The sequence below is a fragment of the Hyaena hyaena genome, unplaced genomic scaffold, assembly GCF_003009895.1.
Source record: "Hyaena hyaena isolate Hyena2069 unplaced genomic scaffold, ASM300989v1 scaffold_103, whole genome shotgun sequence".
Taxonomy (NCBI): domain Eukaryota; kingdom Metazoa; phylum Chordata; class Mammalia; order Carnivora; family Hyaenidae; genus Hyaena; species Hyaena hyaena.
In genome coordinates this window covers 756,307-771,855 of record NW_024080735.1, presented here as the reverse complement: position 1 = coordinate 771,855, position 15,549 = coordinate 756,307, and the positions used below count along the sequence as shown (strand labels likewise).

The following is a 15,549-nucleotide window of genomic DNA, read 5'->3' as shown; positions in this document are numbered from 1 at the left end:
TCCTCCTGGCTCCAGGCACATTGCTTGCGGCAGCGGCGGGGCTCTGAGCTTTGGGCAAGTCACGGACAAACTGTGTCTGTGTTTGCACGCCATCCGCGCCTCACAATATCGCAGCTGCCAGTGTGTCCCTGCTTTCCTTTCCCTTTCCACCACCTACGGCTCTGTGAGGCAAAACCATCTCCCCTTATTTAGAATGACATCTTCTATGCCTGGCACATGGGAGTACCCAGTAAAAACTGATAATATAAATTAGCAAGTGTACGAAACAAGGCAGGAGCTTCAGCACCACACATCTTACAGTAAAGTGTGTCCCAGACACAACTGGAAACAGAACCCCTCCTTCGCAGGCATCCTTGAAAGAATCTATGTCGGTGATAAGTAGTGGATCAAAAGGGTCAAGTTCTTGAGAAAAAAATTCTAAACATGAAAAATATCCCACATAATAGCCCACACTTCGTTCTGTAACTTTTCTTGATGGACAAATATGGCATTTTTATCTGTGTTTAACGCCATTCTACTTAAAGTTCCATGTACATAGAACTCCCCTCCCTTTAAAAATAGGTTTTTGAGAAATGCTGAGTCCTGACAACATTGTGCACCTTCCATATTACAAGATTGGTTCCCTGCCCGTAGCTTTAATATTTTGTGAAGTTTTTTAAAGGAGGGGTCAGCTTCAAATGTAGAACTGTTTCCCCTTACACCATGCAACCACATAACTGCTGGTTCTAAAGCATCAATATCAACGACCATATAACTTCAAAGTCACCTACTTACATCGATTAACTCAAAGTGGAAAGCTGGTCACACAACACGATGCTGGCAGGACGTGTCTGGGAAATGGCTTCCAAGAGCCACCCCCCCCGCCCCCCGGGAAATGGCTTTGGCAAGTGTCCCCTACCCCTGTCTGTAGGCCCCTCACCCGGGATGTGGACAGTGTGTATAGAAACTGCAGGAACACGAGCAATGTTCCCCAGGCCGAGCCCTGTGGACTCTCCCCATCTCTCTCTCCCCTCTTTTTAAAACACTGAAACCAGGTAACGTCAACAGGAACCAGAACCCGATAAAGGTGAAAAGTATTTATTACTTGATCCCCATTGGGATCTGACTCTCATTTTTACTTAGGTATAATTGACAAATAGCAATATATTAGTTTCGGGGCACAACCTAATTTGATATTTGTATACATTGTGAAATTAGCACCCCCCAAAAACCTAGTTATCATCTGTCACCACATACAGTCACAGAAAGTTTTCCTTGCCATCAGAATTTTTAAGCTCTACTCTATTAGCAACTTTCAAATATACGATACACGGGCACCTGGCTGGCTCAGTCGGGGGAGCGTATGACTCTTGATCTTGAGGGTTTTGAGTATGAGCCCTACATTGGGGGTAGAGATTACTTAAAAATAAATTACTTAAAAATAAAATCTCTAAAAATAAAAAAAATAAAATAAAAAATTGGGGCGCCTGGGTGGCTCAGTGAGTTAAGCATCCGGCTTCGGCTCAGGTCATGATCTCACAGTTCATGGGTTCGAGCCCCGCATCGGGCTCCGTGCTGACAGCTCAGAGCCTGGAGCCTGCTTCTAATTCTGTGTCTCCCTCTCTCTCTCTGACCCTCCCCTGTGCTCACACTGTCTCTCCCTCAGAAATAAATAAAACATTAAAAAATTTTAAAAAACCACAAAAATCAAGTATATAATACAGTGTTATCAGCCATAGTCAGCATGCCGTATATTAGACCCTCAGGACTTATGACTGGAAGTCTGTACTGACTCTTTAAGTAAAAGTGCATTTGTCACACATGGACAGTGGATAGCGGTCAGCAACAGAAAAGGAAACTAAGGCACTTAGCACTTTGGTGGGTCTCAGGAACACTACACTGAGCTGAAACTGCCCGATGTGAAACCCTTGCAGAATTCCAATCCCACGAGCCTCTGAGCAGGCAAAACCAACATGTGGTCTCAACACGGCAGCAGGAGAGGCCTTTCCCAGTTGCCCCAGAAAGGCACGTGCCTCGTGGGCCAAGATGCAGACCACGCAGGGTCGGTGCTGGCCAGCCTGCGTGCCAGGCCGCTGCACCTCCGACAGCTGAACTGGACACGCAGCGGGAAAGGAGAGCGCGCTCCTGCTCCTGCAGCCCTGCTCGCCTGCAAATGGGAGGGGGTGCCTGGTCACTGGGAGGGCGTAGTGTTTCATCAGACCCGCTGACGTCGCCACCCGCGATGCCCGAGGTCAGGAACCACGTGCCAGGAATGGTGGGAGCCGGCGAGGACCCAGACGGCTGCGGCTTTTCAGTCTGCCAGACCCCAAAATGGTTCCCGCCGCGCAGTGTCCAAGGCTCTGTGCTGCACACCTTGGGTTACACGCACTTGGGAGGTCTGACCCTACACGCCGCAGGAAGCCGGTGGTTTCCTGCTCCTTTGTCATAAAGGCTGGTCACTATCAAGACTCGTGTGTGGGCAGTCACATCTCAAATGTGTCCTCCACAAGGTAGCAGAAATGGTGAACGGTACAAGCTTGACTGACCTCTGGAAGCCAAGGCCACGGGGGCCATGGAACGGCCTCACCAGCGGGGAGGGAGGAAGGGTCTGGGTGGGACTGGGCAGACGGAATCAGGAGCTTATCTCAGCTCTGACAGTTGGTCCCCTCCTCTGACAGTTTCCCCTTGAGTGCAGAGCCGGACACTCACCTGGCGCTGACTGTGCACTGCGGCGCGGGCTGGTGCGGGAGGCGGCCAGGCCATGGGCGGTGTGGGCAGAAGCAGGCCGGGGGCTGCAGGCAGCAGGCGGGTGGGTAGGCGGGTGCGCGGTGTGGACAGAGGGGTGCCGGGAAGTCGGAGCATGGCCGCGGGCAGCAGGGGGCCGGGCCAGGGTCAGGCTGGGGCTCCGGGGGACAGGATGGGCACACGGGGCAGCGGCACATGGCGGGGACTCGCTGCGGGCTGTCGGTGGCCAGAAGGGATGACTTCACTGCACCGTTCACCCGAGGGCATCCGTTTACGCTCACTTTTGTTCCGGGTGCTTCTGCGGGGGACAGCTGGCAGGCAGCGAGGTCCCCGTTGCAGGTCGTGAGGGCGCCAGGGCCGCCACTGCTCAGAACCACAAAGTCGCAGTTCCCGCTGCTCACGGCCATGCTCCAGTTTCTCAGCCCTACAAGAGAAAGGACAGAAAACCATCCAGTGACGGGAGGGCAGACAGGCAGTCAGGGCGGGAAGCTGTCTATGGGGAGGAGACAGTGGGGGTAACACACAGCACCATCTGCACGGGGACCGGGATGCTCTGTGTGTCTGGAGAGCCCATCCCGACTGCACCTCCCACCTCTGCTTTCAGACCCACTGCTCCTCCAGTCCTGCCCCATCCCAGGCCTGTCCCCGTCCCCATCCTGTCCCTGTTCAGTCCTCTTCCCCATCCCAGTCCTGTGCCAGTCCCATCCCTGTCCCTGTCTCCATCCGTCCCCATCTCAGTCCTGTCCCTACCCCCGTCCCATCGCTGTCCAGTTCTCATCTCCATCCCATCCTCATCCCCATCCCTGTCCCCAACCCAGTCTTATCCCCATCCTCTCCCAGTACTGTCCCCATCCCGTCCCTGTCCCCACGGGAAGTACACGGGAGCAGTCAGAACAGTATAGGAGGGAAGAGAGGAGCAACCACATGGCCCCTGAACCCTCCCCCAGGCATGGGTGTGATGCCGCAGGCGTTATGGACAAACCAAAGCGCCACCCTGAGGGCAGTAAGCTGTGCAGGTTAAAATAATTTGAATAATCCTAAGAACACTGTATGCCAGGGTGGCTCAGCTGGTTAAGCTTTTGGCTCAAGTCATGATCTCATGGTCTCACCCCGAGGCCACCTCAGGGAGGGTCTGTCACCTCAGTTTCCTTTTGCTGAAGAATGTATCCCCGTTTGCTATAACAACAACAAAAAAGCTGATGCAAATATTCCAGGAACAGTAAGACATACATCAGAGGATGTTGAAGGGGCGCTGGACTTTTATCAAAGCCAACTGAAACCTTAGATGCTTGTCTGTCTGCCGGAGCGCATGGAGGCCTGGCTGTGTGAGATCCATGCTCCCGGAACCAGACATTCCTGGGACAAACACTCCACATGCAGTCACGGCTCCTAACCCTCCACCCGGGACCTTCCCTGCTCTGCAGAACTGGGCACAGCTGCCCCCACTGCTGGGGACCCAACAACTCCCTCCTCCCCAACAAGGGAATCCAAGGGGACAAGTTCTTTGGTTTTTTTGGTTTGTTTTCACCATCAGGTTCGTTACTATCCTCAGAGAGTCTATTTGTCCATCAATCCTACGGATGCTAGTCACAGCCAACTATCTAACAACAACCTGAATCCTCAAGGCTTAACAAGAAACTGGGCTTCAGACAGAATGTCATGGCCTGTGACAGCCCTCCCCTTGCCCTGACGTCCCTGCAGACCCTCGGATTCCACCTGTTTCCCTGTCTTGTAACTGGATGCTTCTCCTGAGAAAGAGCTTTGTAACAAGAATCACAACGATCATTTTCTCTTATTTTTGCTGCAAATGCATCATCTGCTACTTACATAAGAGCTAAATAGATTTCTGTAGGGCAGCCAGGGGCCTAATCATCCCTTAGAACATCTCCACTCCGCCCCCACTTTTGTAAAATGCAGTCCAAACACCAAATAACTGACTTACAAATTTTTGGAATGTAACCTGGTCCTTAACCTGGAGACTTCTTTTAAAAAAATTTTTTTAAATGTTTGTTTATTTTTGAGAGAGAGGGAGACAGAGCATGAGCAGAGGAGGGGCAGAGAGGGGAAACAGAAACCAAAGCAGGCTCCAGGCTCTGAGCTGTCAGCACAGAGCCCAATGTGGGGCTTGAACCCACAAATCATGAGATCATGACCTAAGCTGAAGTCGGACACTCAACAGAGTGAGCTCCCCAGGCATCCCTGAAGGCTTCTTCTGATGAAGTAAGAACCAGTGGAAAGTAAAGAATAATTTGAACTCTGACTGGCTTGTATTTGAAGGAAGTCATATGAGCATTCTATGCTTCAGTCTCTTTAATCATAAAATAGGAACAATCAAATTGACTTTATAAATAAGTTGTGAATTTTAAGTAAAAAATAATTAAAAGCAAAAACAGAAAAGAAATTATTCTTTTTTTTTTTTAAATATTTTATTTATTTCTAGGAGAGAGAGAGAGAGAGACAGCATGAGCAGGGGAGGGTCAGAGAGAGAGTGATTCATATTCTGAAATAGGCTCCAGGCTCTGAGCTGGCAGTCAGCACAGAGCCCGACGCGGGGCTCGAACCCACAAACCACGAGATCATGACCTAAGCGAAAGTTGGACGCTTAACCGACTAAGCCACCCAGGCGCCCCAGAAAAGAAATTATTCTAAGAAATGTCCATGAACGAAGTTTGGTAGATGCATTTGTATAGGAATTCAGGTGGTCAGGAAGACAGCAAAGTTTCAATCTGAAGTCAAAGACGAACCCGATGTCTATACAGGGAAAGATCTTTCTTTAAAACTGCGACAGATGAGAAAAAAACTTGGTCTGAGCCGAAGACAGAGGTGACAGGAAAGCTGATGGGACAGAAGAGCCAACACAGTAAGATGACACTATGGTGACAAGTGTAATGCCACGAGATCACAAAAGCGGTAGTAACAGTAATTCCGGTGAAGTTTAAAGCCAGTGTTGGGTCAAACACAGTGAATGCCTGTGAACAATGACTCTGTAGTCATCGTCCACTTTCCCGGGGTTGCAAATGGAGGCAGCCAAGAGGAAACTTGAGGGACCGGCTTGGGGTGCGACAGCGGGCCCCCCCCTCCACAGCCTGTTTTAGTGTGTCTTCCTGTATTTCATGAATAGAATATGCCTGTATCGATACAGTCAAAGCCACCAGTCCCACAGCCCTCAATTCACCTTTTCTACGAGCATCTTTACGTCTTCGTGCATCGGCAGTTTGGGGGTGATACGGTGTTTGATCAAGGACTATCTTCTGATTACTTTTTAAATTTTAATTTCTCTTTTCTTTGAGCCTCAGTTCTTCACATGTATTAATCAGGATAGTAACCAAGGTCCATCTCCTAGGACCACAATGAGCATATGAAAATGTTTTGAAAATAATTAAGGGGTTAGAAGAGGTAGGACAAGTCCAAGTTCATCTTATGGGGCCAGCATTATCCCAACAGTAAAACCAGACAAGGGCACTGTAAGGAAAGAGAATTACAGACCAATATCCCAGACGAACATGGACACAAAAATCTTCAATAAGATATTAATAAACTGAATTCAACAACACACTAAAAGATCATACATCATGATCCAGTGGGATTTATTTCAGGGATACAAGGGTGGTCCAACACTCACAAGCCAGACAACATGACCCACCACCATCCAGGCAAAGGGTAAGAATCATACAGTCATCTCAGCAGATGTAGGAAAGGGTTTTGACAAAATCCAACATCCATTTGGACAAAAACTCTCAAGAAAGTGGGTATAAAGGGAACACATCTCAACATAATACAAGGCATATATGACAGACGCACAGCTAACATCATACTCCATGAAAGGCTGAAAGCTTTTCCTTCACCAGGTACAAAAAAAGGAAGTCTAGTCTCATCCCTTCTATCTAACACAGTCTTGGAAGTCCTGGCCACAGCAATTAGGCAAAGAAAAGGAAAGAAAGGCATCCAAATCAGAAGTTAACTGTCACTACTTATGGATTACATGATATATACAGAAAACTGAAAGATTTCACCAAAAAAAAGTTACAATAAATGAATTAGGTAAAGTTGCAGGATATAAAATCAATATACAAAACCATAAAGGGCTGGGTATTTATAATGGAAAAATTATCATAACAGCTTGAGTATTAAGAATATAAAAAGATATGGGGTGCCTGGGTGGCTTAGTCGGTTAAGCGTCCGACTTTCACTTAGGTCATGATCTCGCGGTTCGTGGGTTCGAGCCCCGCGTCGGGTTCTGTGCTGACTGCCAGCTCAGAGCCTGGAGCCTGTTTCAGAGTCTGTGACTCCCTCTCTCTCTGACCCTCCCCTGCTCACGCTGTCTCTCTCTCTCCTAGAAATAATAAATAAAACATTAAAAAAAAAAAGAATATAAAAAGATAAGGAATAATGCTTCCTGGCTTTAAAGCCAAATTACGCTTTAAAACGGCAGCTGAAGACATCTGTAGCTTAGAAGAAAAAGTGTGAGTGGATCTATGTTTGAAACCTGACTCTACTAGTTTCTACCTTTGAGAAACTGGGTCAGATTGTTTACACTCTTACAGTCCCTAAGCCTTGGTTCTTCTTAGAGTTAAACTTGAAATGCAAATTAGCACACCCATCTAAGAGAGCAATGTGCTGCTACTAATGAGAATTTTAAACACCCTCATCCTTTGACCCACAATAGTACTAGGATCAAGTATATTTTTTGGATATACTTGAACAATGTGTAAAGACAGATGTACAGATAAGGTCGTTACAGACTGCAGCACTGTCTCTATCAGTGAAAACTGGAAATAATCTAAAATATCATCAGTAACAGACTCAAATTCTGTCATTATCTGTACCTTGGGCATTCTGCACAATAAAACTTTTTTTATAGTTTATTTATTTTTGAGACAGAGAGAGACAGAGCATGAGCAAGGGAGAGGAAGAGAGAGAGGGAGACACAGAATCTGAAGCAGGCTCCAGGCTCTGAGCTGTCAGCACAGAGCCCAATGTGGGGCTCGAACCCACAAACTGCGAGATCATGATCTGAGCCGAAGCCGGATGCTCAGTTGACTGAGTCACCCAGATACACCCATTCTGCACAATAAAAAACGAATGAGTTAGATCAGGCTATACTGTGGAAAGAAATCCAAAGTACATCTTTATGTGTACGTAAAAGCTACCCACAGAACAGCCTTTATGGTATGAATCTATCAATTTCATTAAAAAAGAGGAGAGATACACATGTGGTTAGGATACACAGATAGTTTCTAGAAGGACATAAGAAAATGCTCAACCCTGTTTTCTGCTGAAGAGCTGGACTGGGAATTTTGGAAGGTGGAGAAGACTTCACATTCCACTTTCTGTACAACAGACAACTTTTATGATAAGTGTGTCTTCTTTATAGTGGTAAAACACTAATAAAACAACACATAAAGTTTCTAGAACCCTCACTAATAATGAATAAAAGGTAGTTATGATTAAAATGTAAAAATGGAAACAAAGTTATTTTACCTTAGAAGATAACGAAACATCTATTCACTGGATGCATTTTATCTATTTTATCTTATTATATTTTTTATTTAGAGAGAGATGGTGCACACGAGCAGGGAAGGGGCAGAGGGAAAAGAGAGAGAATCTCAACCAGGCTCATGCTCGCACAGAGTCCAACACGGGGCTCAATGCAGGGCTTGATCCCAGAACCCTGAGATCTTGACCCGAGCTGAAACCAAGAGTCGGACGCTCCATTGACCAAGCCGCCCAGGCTCCTCCATTCACTGGATGCATTTTAAATTGTTTACCTTCTGCACTCTTACAATAACACCCTACACGATATACTGAATAACTGGATAAAGCAAGAAATGAAAACGCAAGAAATGAAAACGAAGCTAAGGAGTAAATACAGACAGATGAGTACAAAGTATTCAGGAAAAGGTTTCAATGTATCTTATCTCATCACCTCTGCCAGGTTTCTGGAAACATACATTTACTTGTCCAGCCAAAGCCATCTATGAAGGAAGAGTCCCGGCCCCACCGGCCGCAGGCAGACACTACAGACCCTTCAGTCGTGTTTCCACGCAGAGAAGAGTTGTAGGAGTTCATGTGATTACAGGGATCACACAGTTACCCCCTTCATCTGGTCTGGGACTCAGAACACTTGCACCTTTAGAGTAACATGATACACAATCACATGACATATATCACTAAGAGAACTAAATACGACATATGCTATTACATATTTTTATAATAGATATAAATGACCGTATTAAAAGACAGAACAGGATCTCATTGGATATACTACTGTATGATCGGTTGTGCAAATATATTCAGTAGCACAGTCATAAAGGATGCAATCAAGCTATGAGGTGACAACCGGAGCACAAACACATGTCAAGAGCTGCTGTGAAAACTGGTGGCAGCTGCTGGCACCTGGAAGTTAGCACCGCTTGCAGGGTCCAAAAGCTGCCAGTCAGAATCTAACTGTAACGCTGGACAGCCCGCATGCACCTGCTCCGATCACCACAGCGACCATGTGGCACAGCCATCACCACGGCCACCAGGCGGAGCGAGTGCGGCTTTTCCCCAAACTTTCACACACACGATCCCATCTGACCTGATGCCCACAATGGCATGGCAGGTGTCACCCTTCTATTTTGCTACAGAGAAAGCTGGATGCACACAGATCGGGGGGGGGGGGGGGGGGGGGGGGGGGGGGGGGGGGGCAAGTGCCGGGTAGCCTGATGACACTCTGCAAGCTCATATAATGTGTTCTAGGCATCAGATTCTGAGGAGCAAATGTCCCAGTGGGTGGCGAGACAGGAGCGTGGGCGCAATCCCGTGCTGTCCGTGGTCACCTATTTTAGAAGAGTAATGCTCCCCATGGCACTTTCACTAAATAAAACACAAAACTCTAACCGAGGGCTTCTCACACAGAAGGATCACTTGGGAATATTGCTAAATTGCGGATCCTGATAGCGTCCATCTGGAGTGAGGCCACAGCTCTCAACACGTGCCCACACGGCTGGTCCCTGGGAGATGCCGTATGTAGCAAAACCAGGTGCAGAGGCTACCAGAGATCTAGGCCTCAGTTATGGCAAAATATGCACAATTAAAGCAGCATGGAGCAAACAAGTGGGTAAATGATACAGACAGAGAAATCAAGGCTGCTGTTCTGACTAGGGCAGAGAAAAGTAACACATTTTAACAGTAGGCGTTCTAGTTGGTAACTAAGAATAAGTATGGCTTGTTTCATAACCCATAAACTGTTACGTGCACAGAAACAACCAATCAGATTTTAATTGTTCTCGTGTAACTCATAAATATGGATTAAATTCCTGTGCCCAGTTAAATGGGTGAAACGAGCTTTTTCTCTCAAATGGTACCAGATTTAGAAGATGGGCAGATAAAGACACCAGGGGCCCCTTTTCCCACCAGGTCTAAAGGCATCCGGTCTGGGGAATACTTGTATCCATTATTTACCAAATTTGTTGAAACATGAAATGGTTCCTCTAACATTGCTTGATGCTTCTCCCAAATAATGGCCTCATTTCTGATCACTGGCAGCAAGCCGACCTATTAATATCAGAGCTGTGGCCAGAGGATAAGTAGCTTCTCCAGGCGCTAACAAGGAATGCTGCTGCAGAGTTTGTCTGCAGCAGGGCTGTGGAAGGGCACCGGCCAGGTTTGCTCTCCAGGGATATTTTTCCCCTCTAAAGGGCTATTAAAACTATTTTTTGTCATCTCATTATGTCAAGCAGTTTCCTCCCAATATCTCTGTGTAGATATTAGAGAGAAAACTGAGGGTCAAAGTACTGAAATATTAACTCATCTAAATCACAGGACTGGGACTCAGCCTCAGACCAGTCTGCCTCTGAAAAGTGAGGCTCTCAGCTATGCCAACATGCCTCCAGGGCAGCACAAGTTCTAGGAGCTTTTACAGGACCGCCAGAGGCTACTGATACACAATTCCGTATGAAGATCTGCATGAAAACTAGCCTCTGAATTCAGTGTTTCCCAAGATAGTTTTGGAAGGTACAATTCAGCATCCAAGAGCGCCAGAGGCCTATTTCAGGGAGTTCAGAAGTGCCTTCCACTCATGTGTCATGTGATGCAAACATGAAAAGCAAGCCAGGGAGCCGATCCCTGTGGACATGTAGTGTTTGGACGATTTCAAAACATAACCGTGACCTGACAGCAAAATCTGTATCTTTAGTCAAAGAACCAGTTTTAAGGAACTAAAAAGATGGATCTTATGTAAGGAAATATGATCTCTCCTTCTGAGACAAATTGAATTGTCTTATTTTTGTTTGAGTTCATGAATTTTCTACCAATAAACTCTTTCAATAAGAATGCTTAGCAGTATCTGCACTTAATTTTTTAAATGTTTTTTTATTTATTTCTGAGAGAGAGACAGCATGAGGAGGGGAGGGTCAGAGAGAGAGGGAGACAGAATCTGAAGCAGGCTCCAGGCTCTGAGCTGTCTGCACAGAGCCCAATGCGGGGCCTGACACCACGAACCGTGAGATCAAGACCTGAGCGGAAGTCAGACGCTTAACCGACTGAGCCACCCAGGAGCCCTGTACTTAATCACTTATGGGAATTTTGCACGTTACAAAGAATTCTACAAAAATAAGGTAGCATTGCTATTGTTCTCTTGCTCATCACCTCCCAGAGAAACAGTGGCAAACACCCAAGCGCCTGTCCACAGAGACTGTGCTCCAAAGTGCCCGGGGGGCACCGGTGTGCTCTCCCCACACCTTGAAGAAGCTCAGTGACTGAGTCCTGGCAAATCTGAGTCCCAGGTCACTATTCTTTTACAGTGAAGAGTGCAACTCTTGGTCTATTAAATCTATATTACCAAGCAGGTGGTTGTGACTTATGTTAACAAACACCACCTTTGAAAATGAAATCTTGTGGGGCGCCTGGGTGGCTTAGTCGGTTAAGCGTCCGACTTTCGCTTAGGTCATGATCTCGCGGTTCGTGGGTTCGAGCCCCGCGCCGGGCTCTGCTGACTGCCAGCTCAGAGCCTGGAGCCTGTCTTCAGATTCTGTGTCTCCCTCTCTCTCTGACCCTCCTCTGCTCACTCTGTCTCTCTCTCTCTCCTAGAAATAAATAAAACATTAAAAAAAAAAAAAGAAAATGAAATCTTGTTTATATAACCTACCCACACTCTACACTGATAGACTGTACATCCATAAACTGTAAATGTTAAGTGTTTCGGTTTTACAAAAGCTGTTCATGGTATTTACAAATAGCTTAATGATATGGGGGGAAATCAGCCTCATAATTTTCCCTCCCAGATTTACAACAAGGACCTATACAAATTAAGGAACTCAGGAAGATCTTACGGTGTGAGAGCAAATCTGAAAGCCCTGAATGCAGAAAGCAGTCCTATTGCCAGATGGGGGGGCTGGCTGTCAAAGCACAAGTGGGCAAGTGACAGTGCTTTCCAATCTCATTGTTCTCCTTTGTTCTATGTCCCCTGTGCCTTTGACAACAGGCCTACCTGGGAGGAGAAATGTAAAATGAAGCTTATCTTCTACAGTCTGGGATAAATGAGAGCCAAGAACACCTTATTACCATAAACACTTACGTTCCTAAATCTGTATCTCAAGAACACTATTGCTGTGCTGAGGTTATTAGGACACTTTCCAGACATGTGTTTTCTGAGTTCATCCACAAACATTTTCAGCCCGCACCATAACCGCCACGTCTCCTGACCCTCACCACACACACCCACCCATGGCCCTAAGAAACAGAGACTGCTTGTACCTTTGAGTTTCAAAGTCAGATGAACTCACTGGTGTAACTAAGAATATGCAAAATAAACCCAGAGGGGTTTTCTATATATTCGCATCAACCAATTGTCTTTCAAAAAATTTCTGGAAAGCCCTCCAGTAAGTGGTCACCGTAACCTAGGAGCCAAGCCAAGATGTTCAGTTCCCCCAGGCCATGCTGCAAGTGGTGCAGGGAATGTAAGAAATACATGTGTTCAGGGGCACCTGGGTGGCTCAGTCGGTTAAGCGTTTGACTTTGGTTCAGGTCATGAGCTCACGGTTCGTGGGTTCAAGCCCCACGTCAGGCTCTGTGCTGACAGCTCAGAGCCTGGAGCCTGCTTCAGATTCTGTGTCTCCCTCTCTCTCTGACCCTCCCCTGCTCACTCTGTCTCTCTCTCAGAAATAAATCAAAAACATTAAAAAAAATAGAAATACAAGTGTTCACAAAGTTACGGGTCTATTCCAGGGTCTCCACCTCTTCTGCACATTAAACCACTTGAGTAATACAAACGCCTTACAGACCCAGGGCCGTGGCCCCAGCGGTTCTGATTTAATTCATGTTGTAATTGACTGTGGGTCATCAGCATATTTTAAAAGCTCCTCAGATGATCCCAAAGTGTGGCTAGGGCTGAGACTTTCAGATTCAGACTTTGTATAATTAATGCCGATCAAGTTATAACAGCAAGCAAAAAAAGTATTCAACTTTCGGAAAACACTGCTTAACATGCAAAATGGTGCTGCGTCCTCAACAGCATCTGGAACTGGTCCCTCATGTCAAACAAGCTTCAGAGTGTTTCAATGGTCTTTACTTCTCTTAGTAACAACGAAAGGAGTTATTTTTGAAGTTATAAGCGTGGGGGTGACGGTGCAGTAGGGAGAGAGCCTCAGTGAGACAGTCACATGGGTCAATGTGAGAAAGTGGAACTAGGCATCACAGTTACCTCCAGATCCTGTGACTAAGGTTAGGATCCAGCCAATCTAACTAATGAGTTTATTTAACCCTCAAGAAAAATTAGGTCCTCTGACCCCTTGTCAATCTCTGAAATGAAGTCCCAAGCCCCTATATTAAAAGAGCATGTGAAAGAAAGAAAGAAAAGAAAAAGATTTCTGATGGGATGTTAAGCATCTTAAACCCTCCAATCTGTGGCTCAGACGCCTTCAGAGAAAGGAAAGAAAGGAAGGAAGGAAGGAAGGAGGGAAGGAAGGAAGGAAGGAAGAAAGAAAAGAAAAAGATTTCTGATGGGATGTTAAGCATCTTAAACCCTCCAATCTGTGGCTCAGACGCCTTCAGAGCCCAGGCCTGTATCTCCCCCCTCACATCCAGCCAAGTGAGAATTCCACGAGGCTCCAGTGACAAGTGGGACCCTCCCGATGGGACAGGTCCATGTTCAGGCCCTAAGATTTCCTCTGAAACCACTGCCTCAAATAAGATGGCAAAACAGGCAACCTCACAGTGGAGCAGCCCGCCTGCACCCCCGGCCCCCCTTAGCAGAAACCTTGCCTGACGCACCCAGCACACCACCGGGAGGCCTGAGGACACCAGGACAGTGTTGACACCTCACACATCTCAGAAACCCAGGGAAAACACGTCTCTGGGATAAATCAAACCAAGGGAGTTCTACTCCCACATTGTCGGAGGCGAAAGAATGTGAGGAAATTCTTGAAATGTCTTCCATAACGTCAAACACTGAGCTCGATCACCATAAAGGACTCGAGCTTGTTAGGTTTTGAAGGTGACGTGTTGTTTTCCCAGCAGCACTCTTAGAACGGTCTGCGCCTTCCCCACAAATCCCCACAAACCCAGTGTCTGAGAGCTGGGCTCCACCCCCTGCTGTTCCGTGAAGTCTGAGAAGCAGCAAATCCAATTTCAGAGCCGCTCCCCAAACGGGCTCTGTCCTCAGCGTCCAGGAAGCAGCGGCTCAACCTTCAGTCTATGCAGCAACCCCTCCACGTATCTGCATGAAACACAACTGAAGACACCGTTTTACTTAAAGGACCCTGAGATTTACCTCAAGCTTAGGAAAACATCAACTTCATAAAGACTTTCTTCTTTGTTGAACTAGATCTGCAGGTTCACTCTTAGTGAAAGCCTGGGTGCAAGTCTCCTAAACCCTTCTTGTCTCTATTCCCATCATCAATGCGAATGCCCGTGACCTCTCCCTGCCTGCCCACGTGTTGCGGATGAGCTGAAACCACACTGACCAGAGATGCCGGACCTCGTTTGCTCGCAAAGGTAATCAAATCATGTCTTTCAATTACAAAAGTGAACGTCCTTATTTAGCAAGCATATATTAAGCTCCTACTGTGTTCACCGTGAACATTTTTCTTGGAATCTGCATGTGTGCCTGTTTGCTGGTGACGAGAACAATAAAGAACAGAAACCAAGACGGAGCGAACAAAGGCCACCCTCTTCCCAGTCCTGCTTCTCTAAGTTTTACTTTAAATGCTTTGCTTTGTGTTTTTCCCAAGAAGGCTGGCAGGCTAGGCAGCTCTTCCGTCCTGCCCTCCACACCCACGTTTACTTCCCGGGTTGGGGTGTGATCAGGGTTTGCCAGTGTAAACAACAGGGGGCACTCACAGAGCCCGTGTGCCAAGGCCGCCGGCCACACTTGGGGTGATGGGCCAGCTGCTCTCACCCGGCTAGCCAACACGCACATGCACAGAACCGGTGTGCAAACTGCTGGCACACACAGCCACCAGGGGCTGCTTGGTTCAGTATCAACTATGAAGACGATGGGATCAAGTTAACACATGGGTGGTCGGGTGGGTCAGTGCTGGGATACGGATTATCTTCCAGACGAGGCGAAGATAACAAGTGTTTTCTAAGCTGCTGTGTAGGTCCATCATTTCAGACACAAACATTTTTCATAATCAGTGCAAACAGTTCATGCTCACAATCCTATAATTCACATCTAAGATGTAAGCTACCTGAGGCACAGAAAATACACAAAAATACTCTGCCTTATTCTTGCACGCTAAAACAAAAAGTTACAGATGAAGTATAATCTAATAAAATACTCCAACATTCAAGACTGGGGATGAAAGCATTTAGTCTATTAGAGGTGCAAAGTTTAAAACTAGA

General features: G+C 46.8%; 1 protein-coding gene across 6 annotated transcripts in view; it reads right to left on the bottom strand.

The window, feature by feature from the left end:
• Window positions 1-15,549, bottom strand: part of DISP1 (dispatched RND transporter family member 1) — a 145,590-nt gene that overhangs the window by 47,571 nt on the left and 82,470 nt on the right. For all 6 annotated transcript variants that reach the window (XM_039235833.1, XM_039235827.1, XM_039235832.1 and 3 more), the window contains one exon: window positions 2,689-3,148. In XM_039235833.1, coding sequence (XP_039091764.1) covers window positions 2,689-3,131 — 443 coding nt within the window. In that variant the 5' untranslated portion in view covers window positions 3,132-3,148. The remainder of the gene's footprint in view (window positions 1-2,688; window positions 3,149-15,549) is intronic.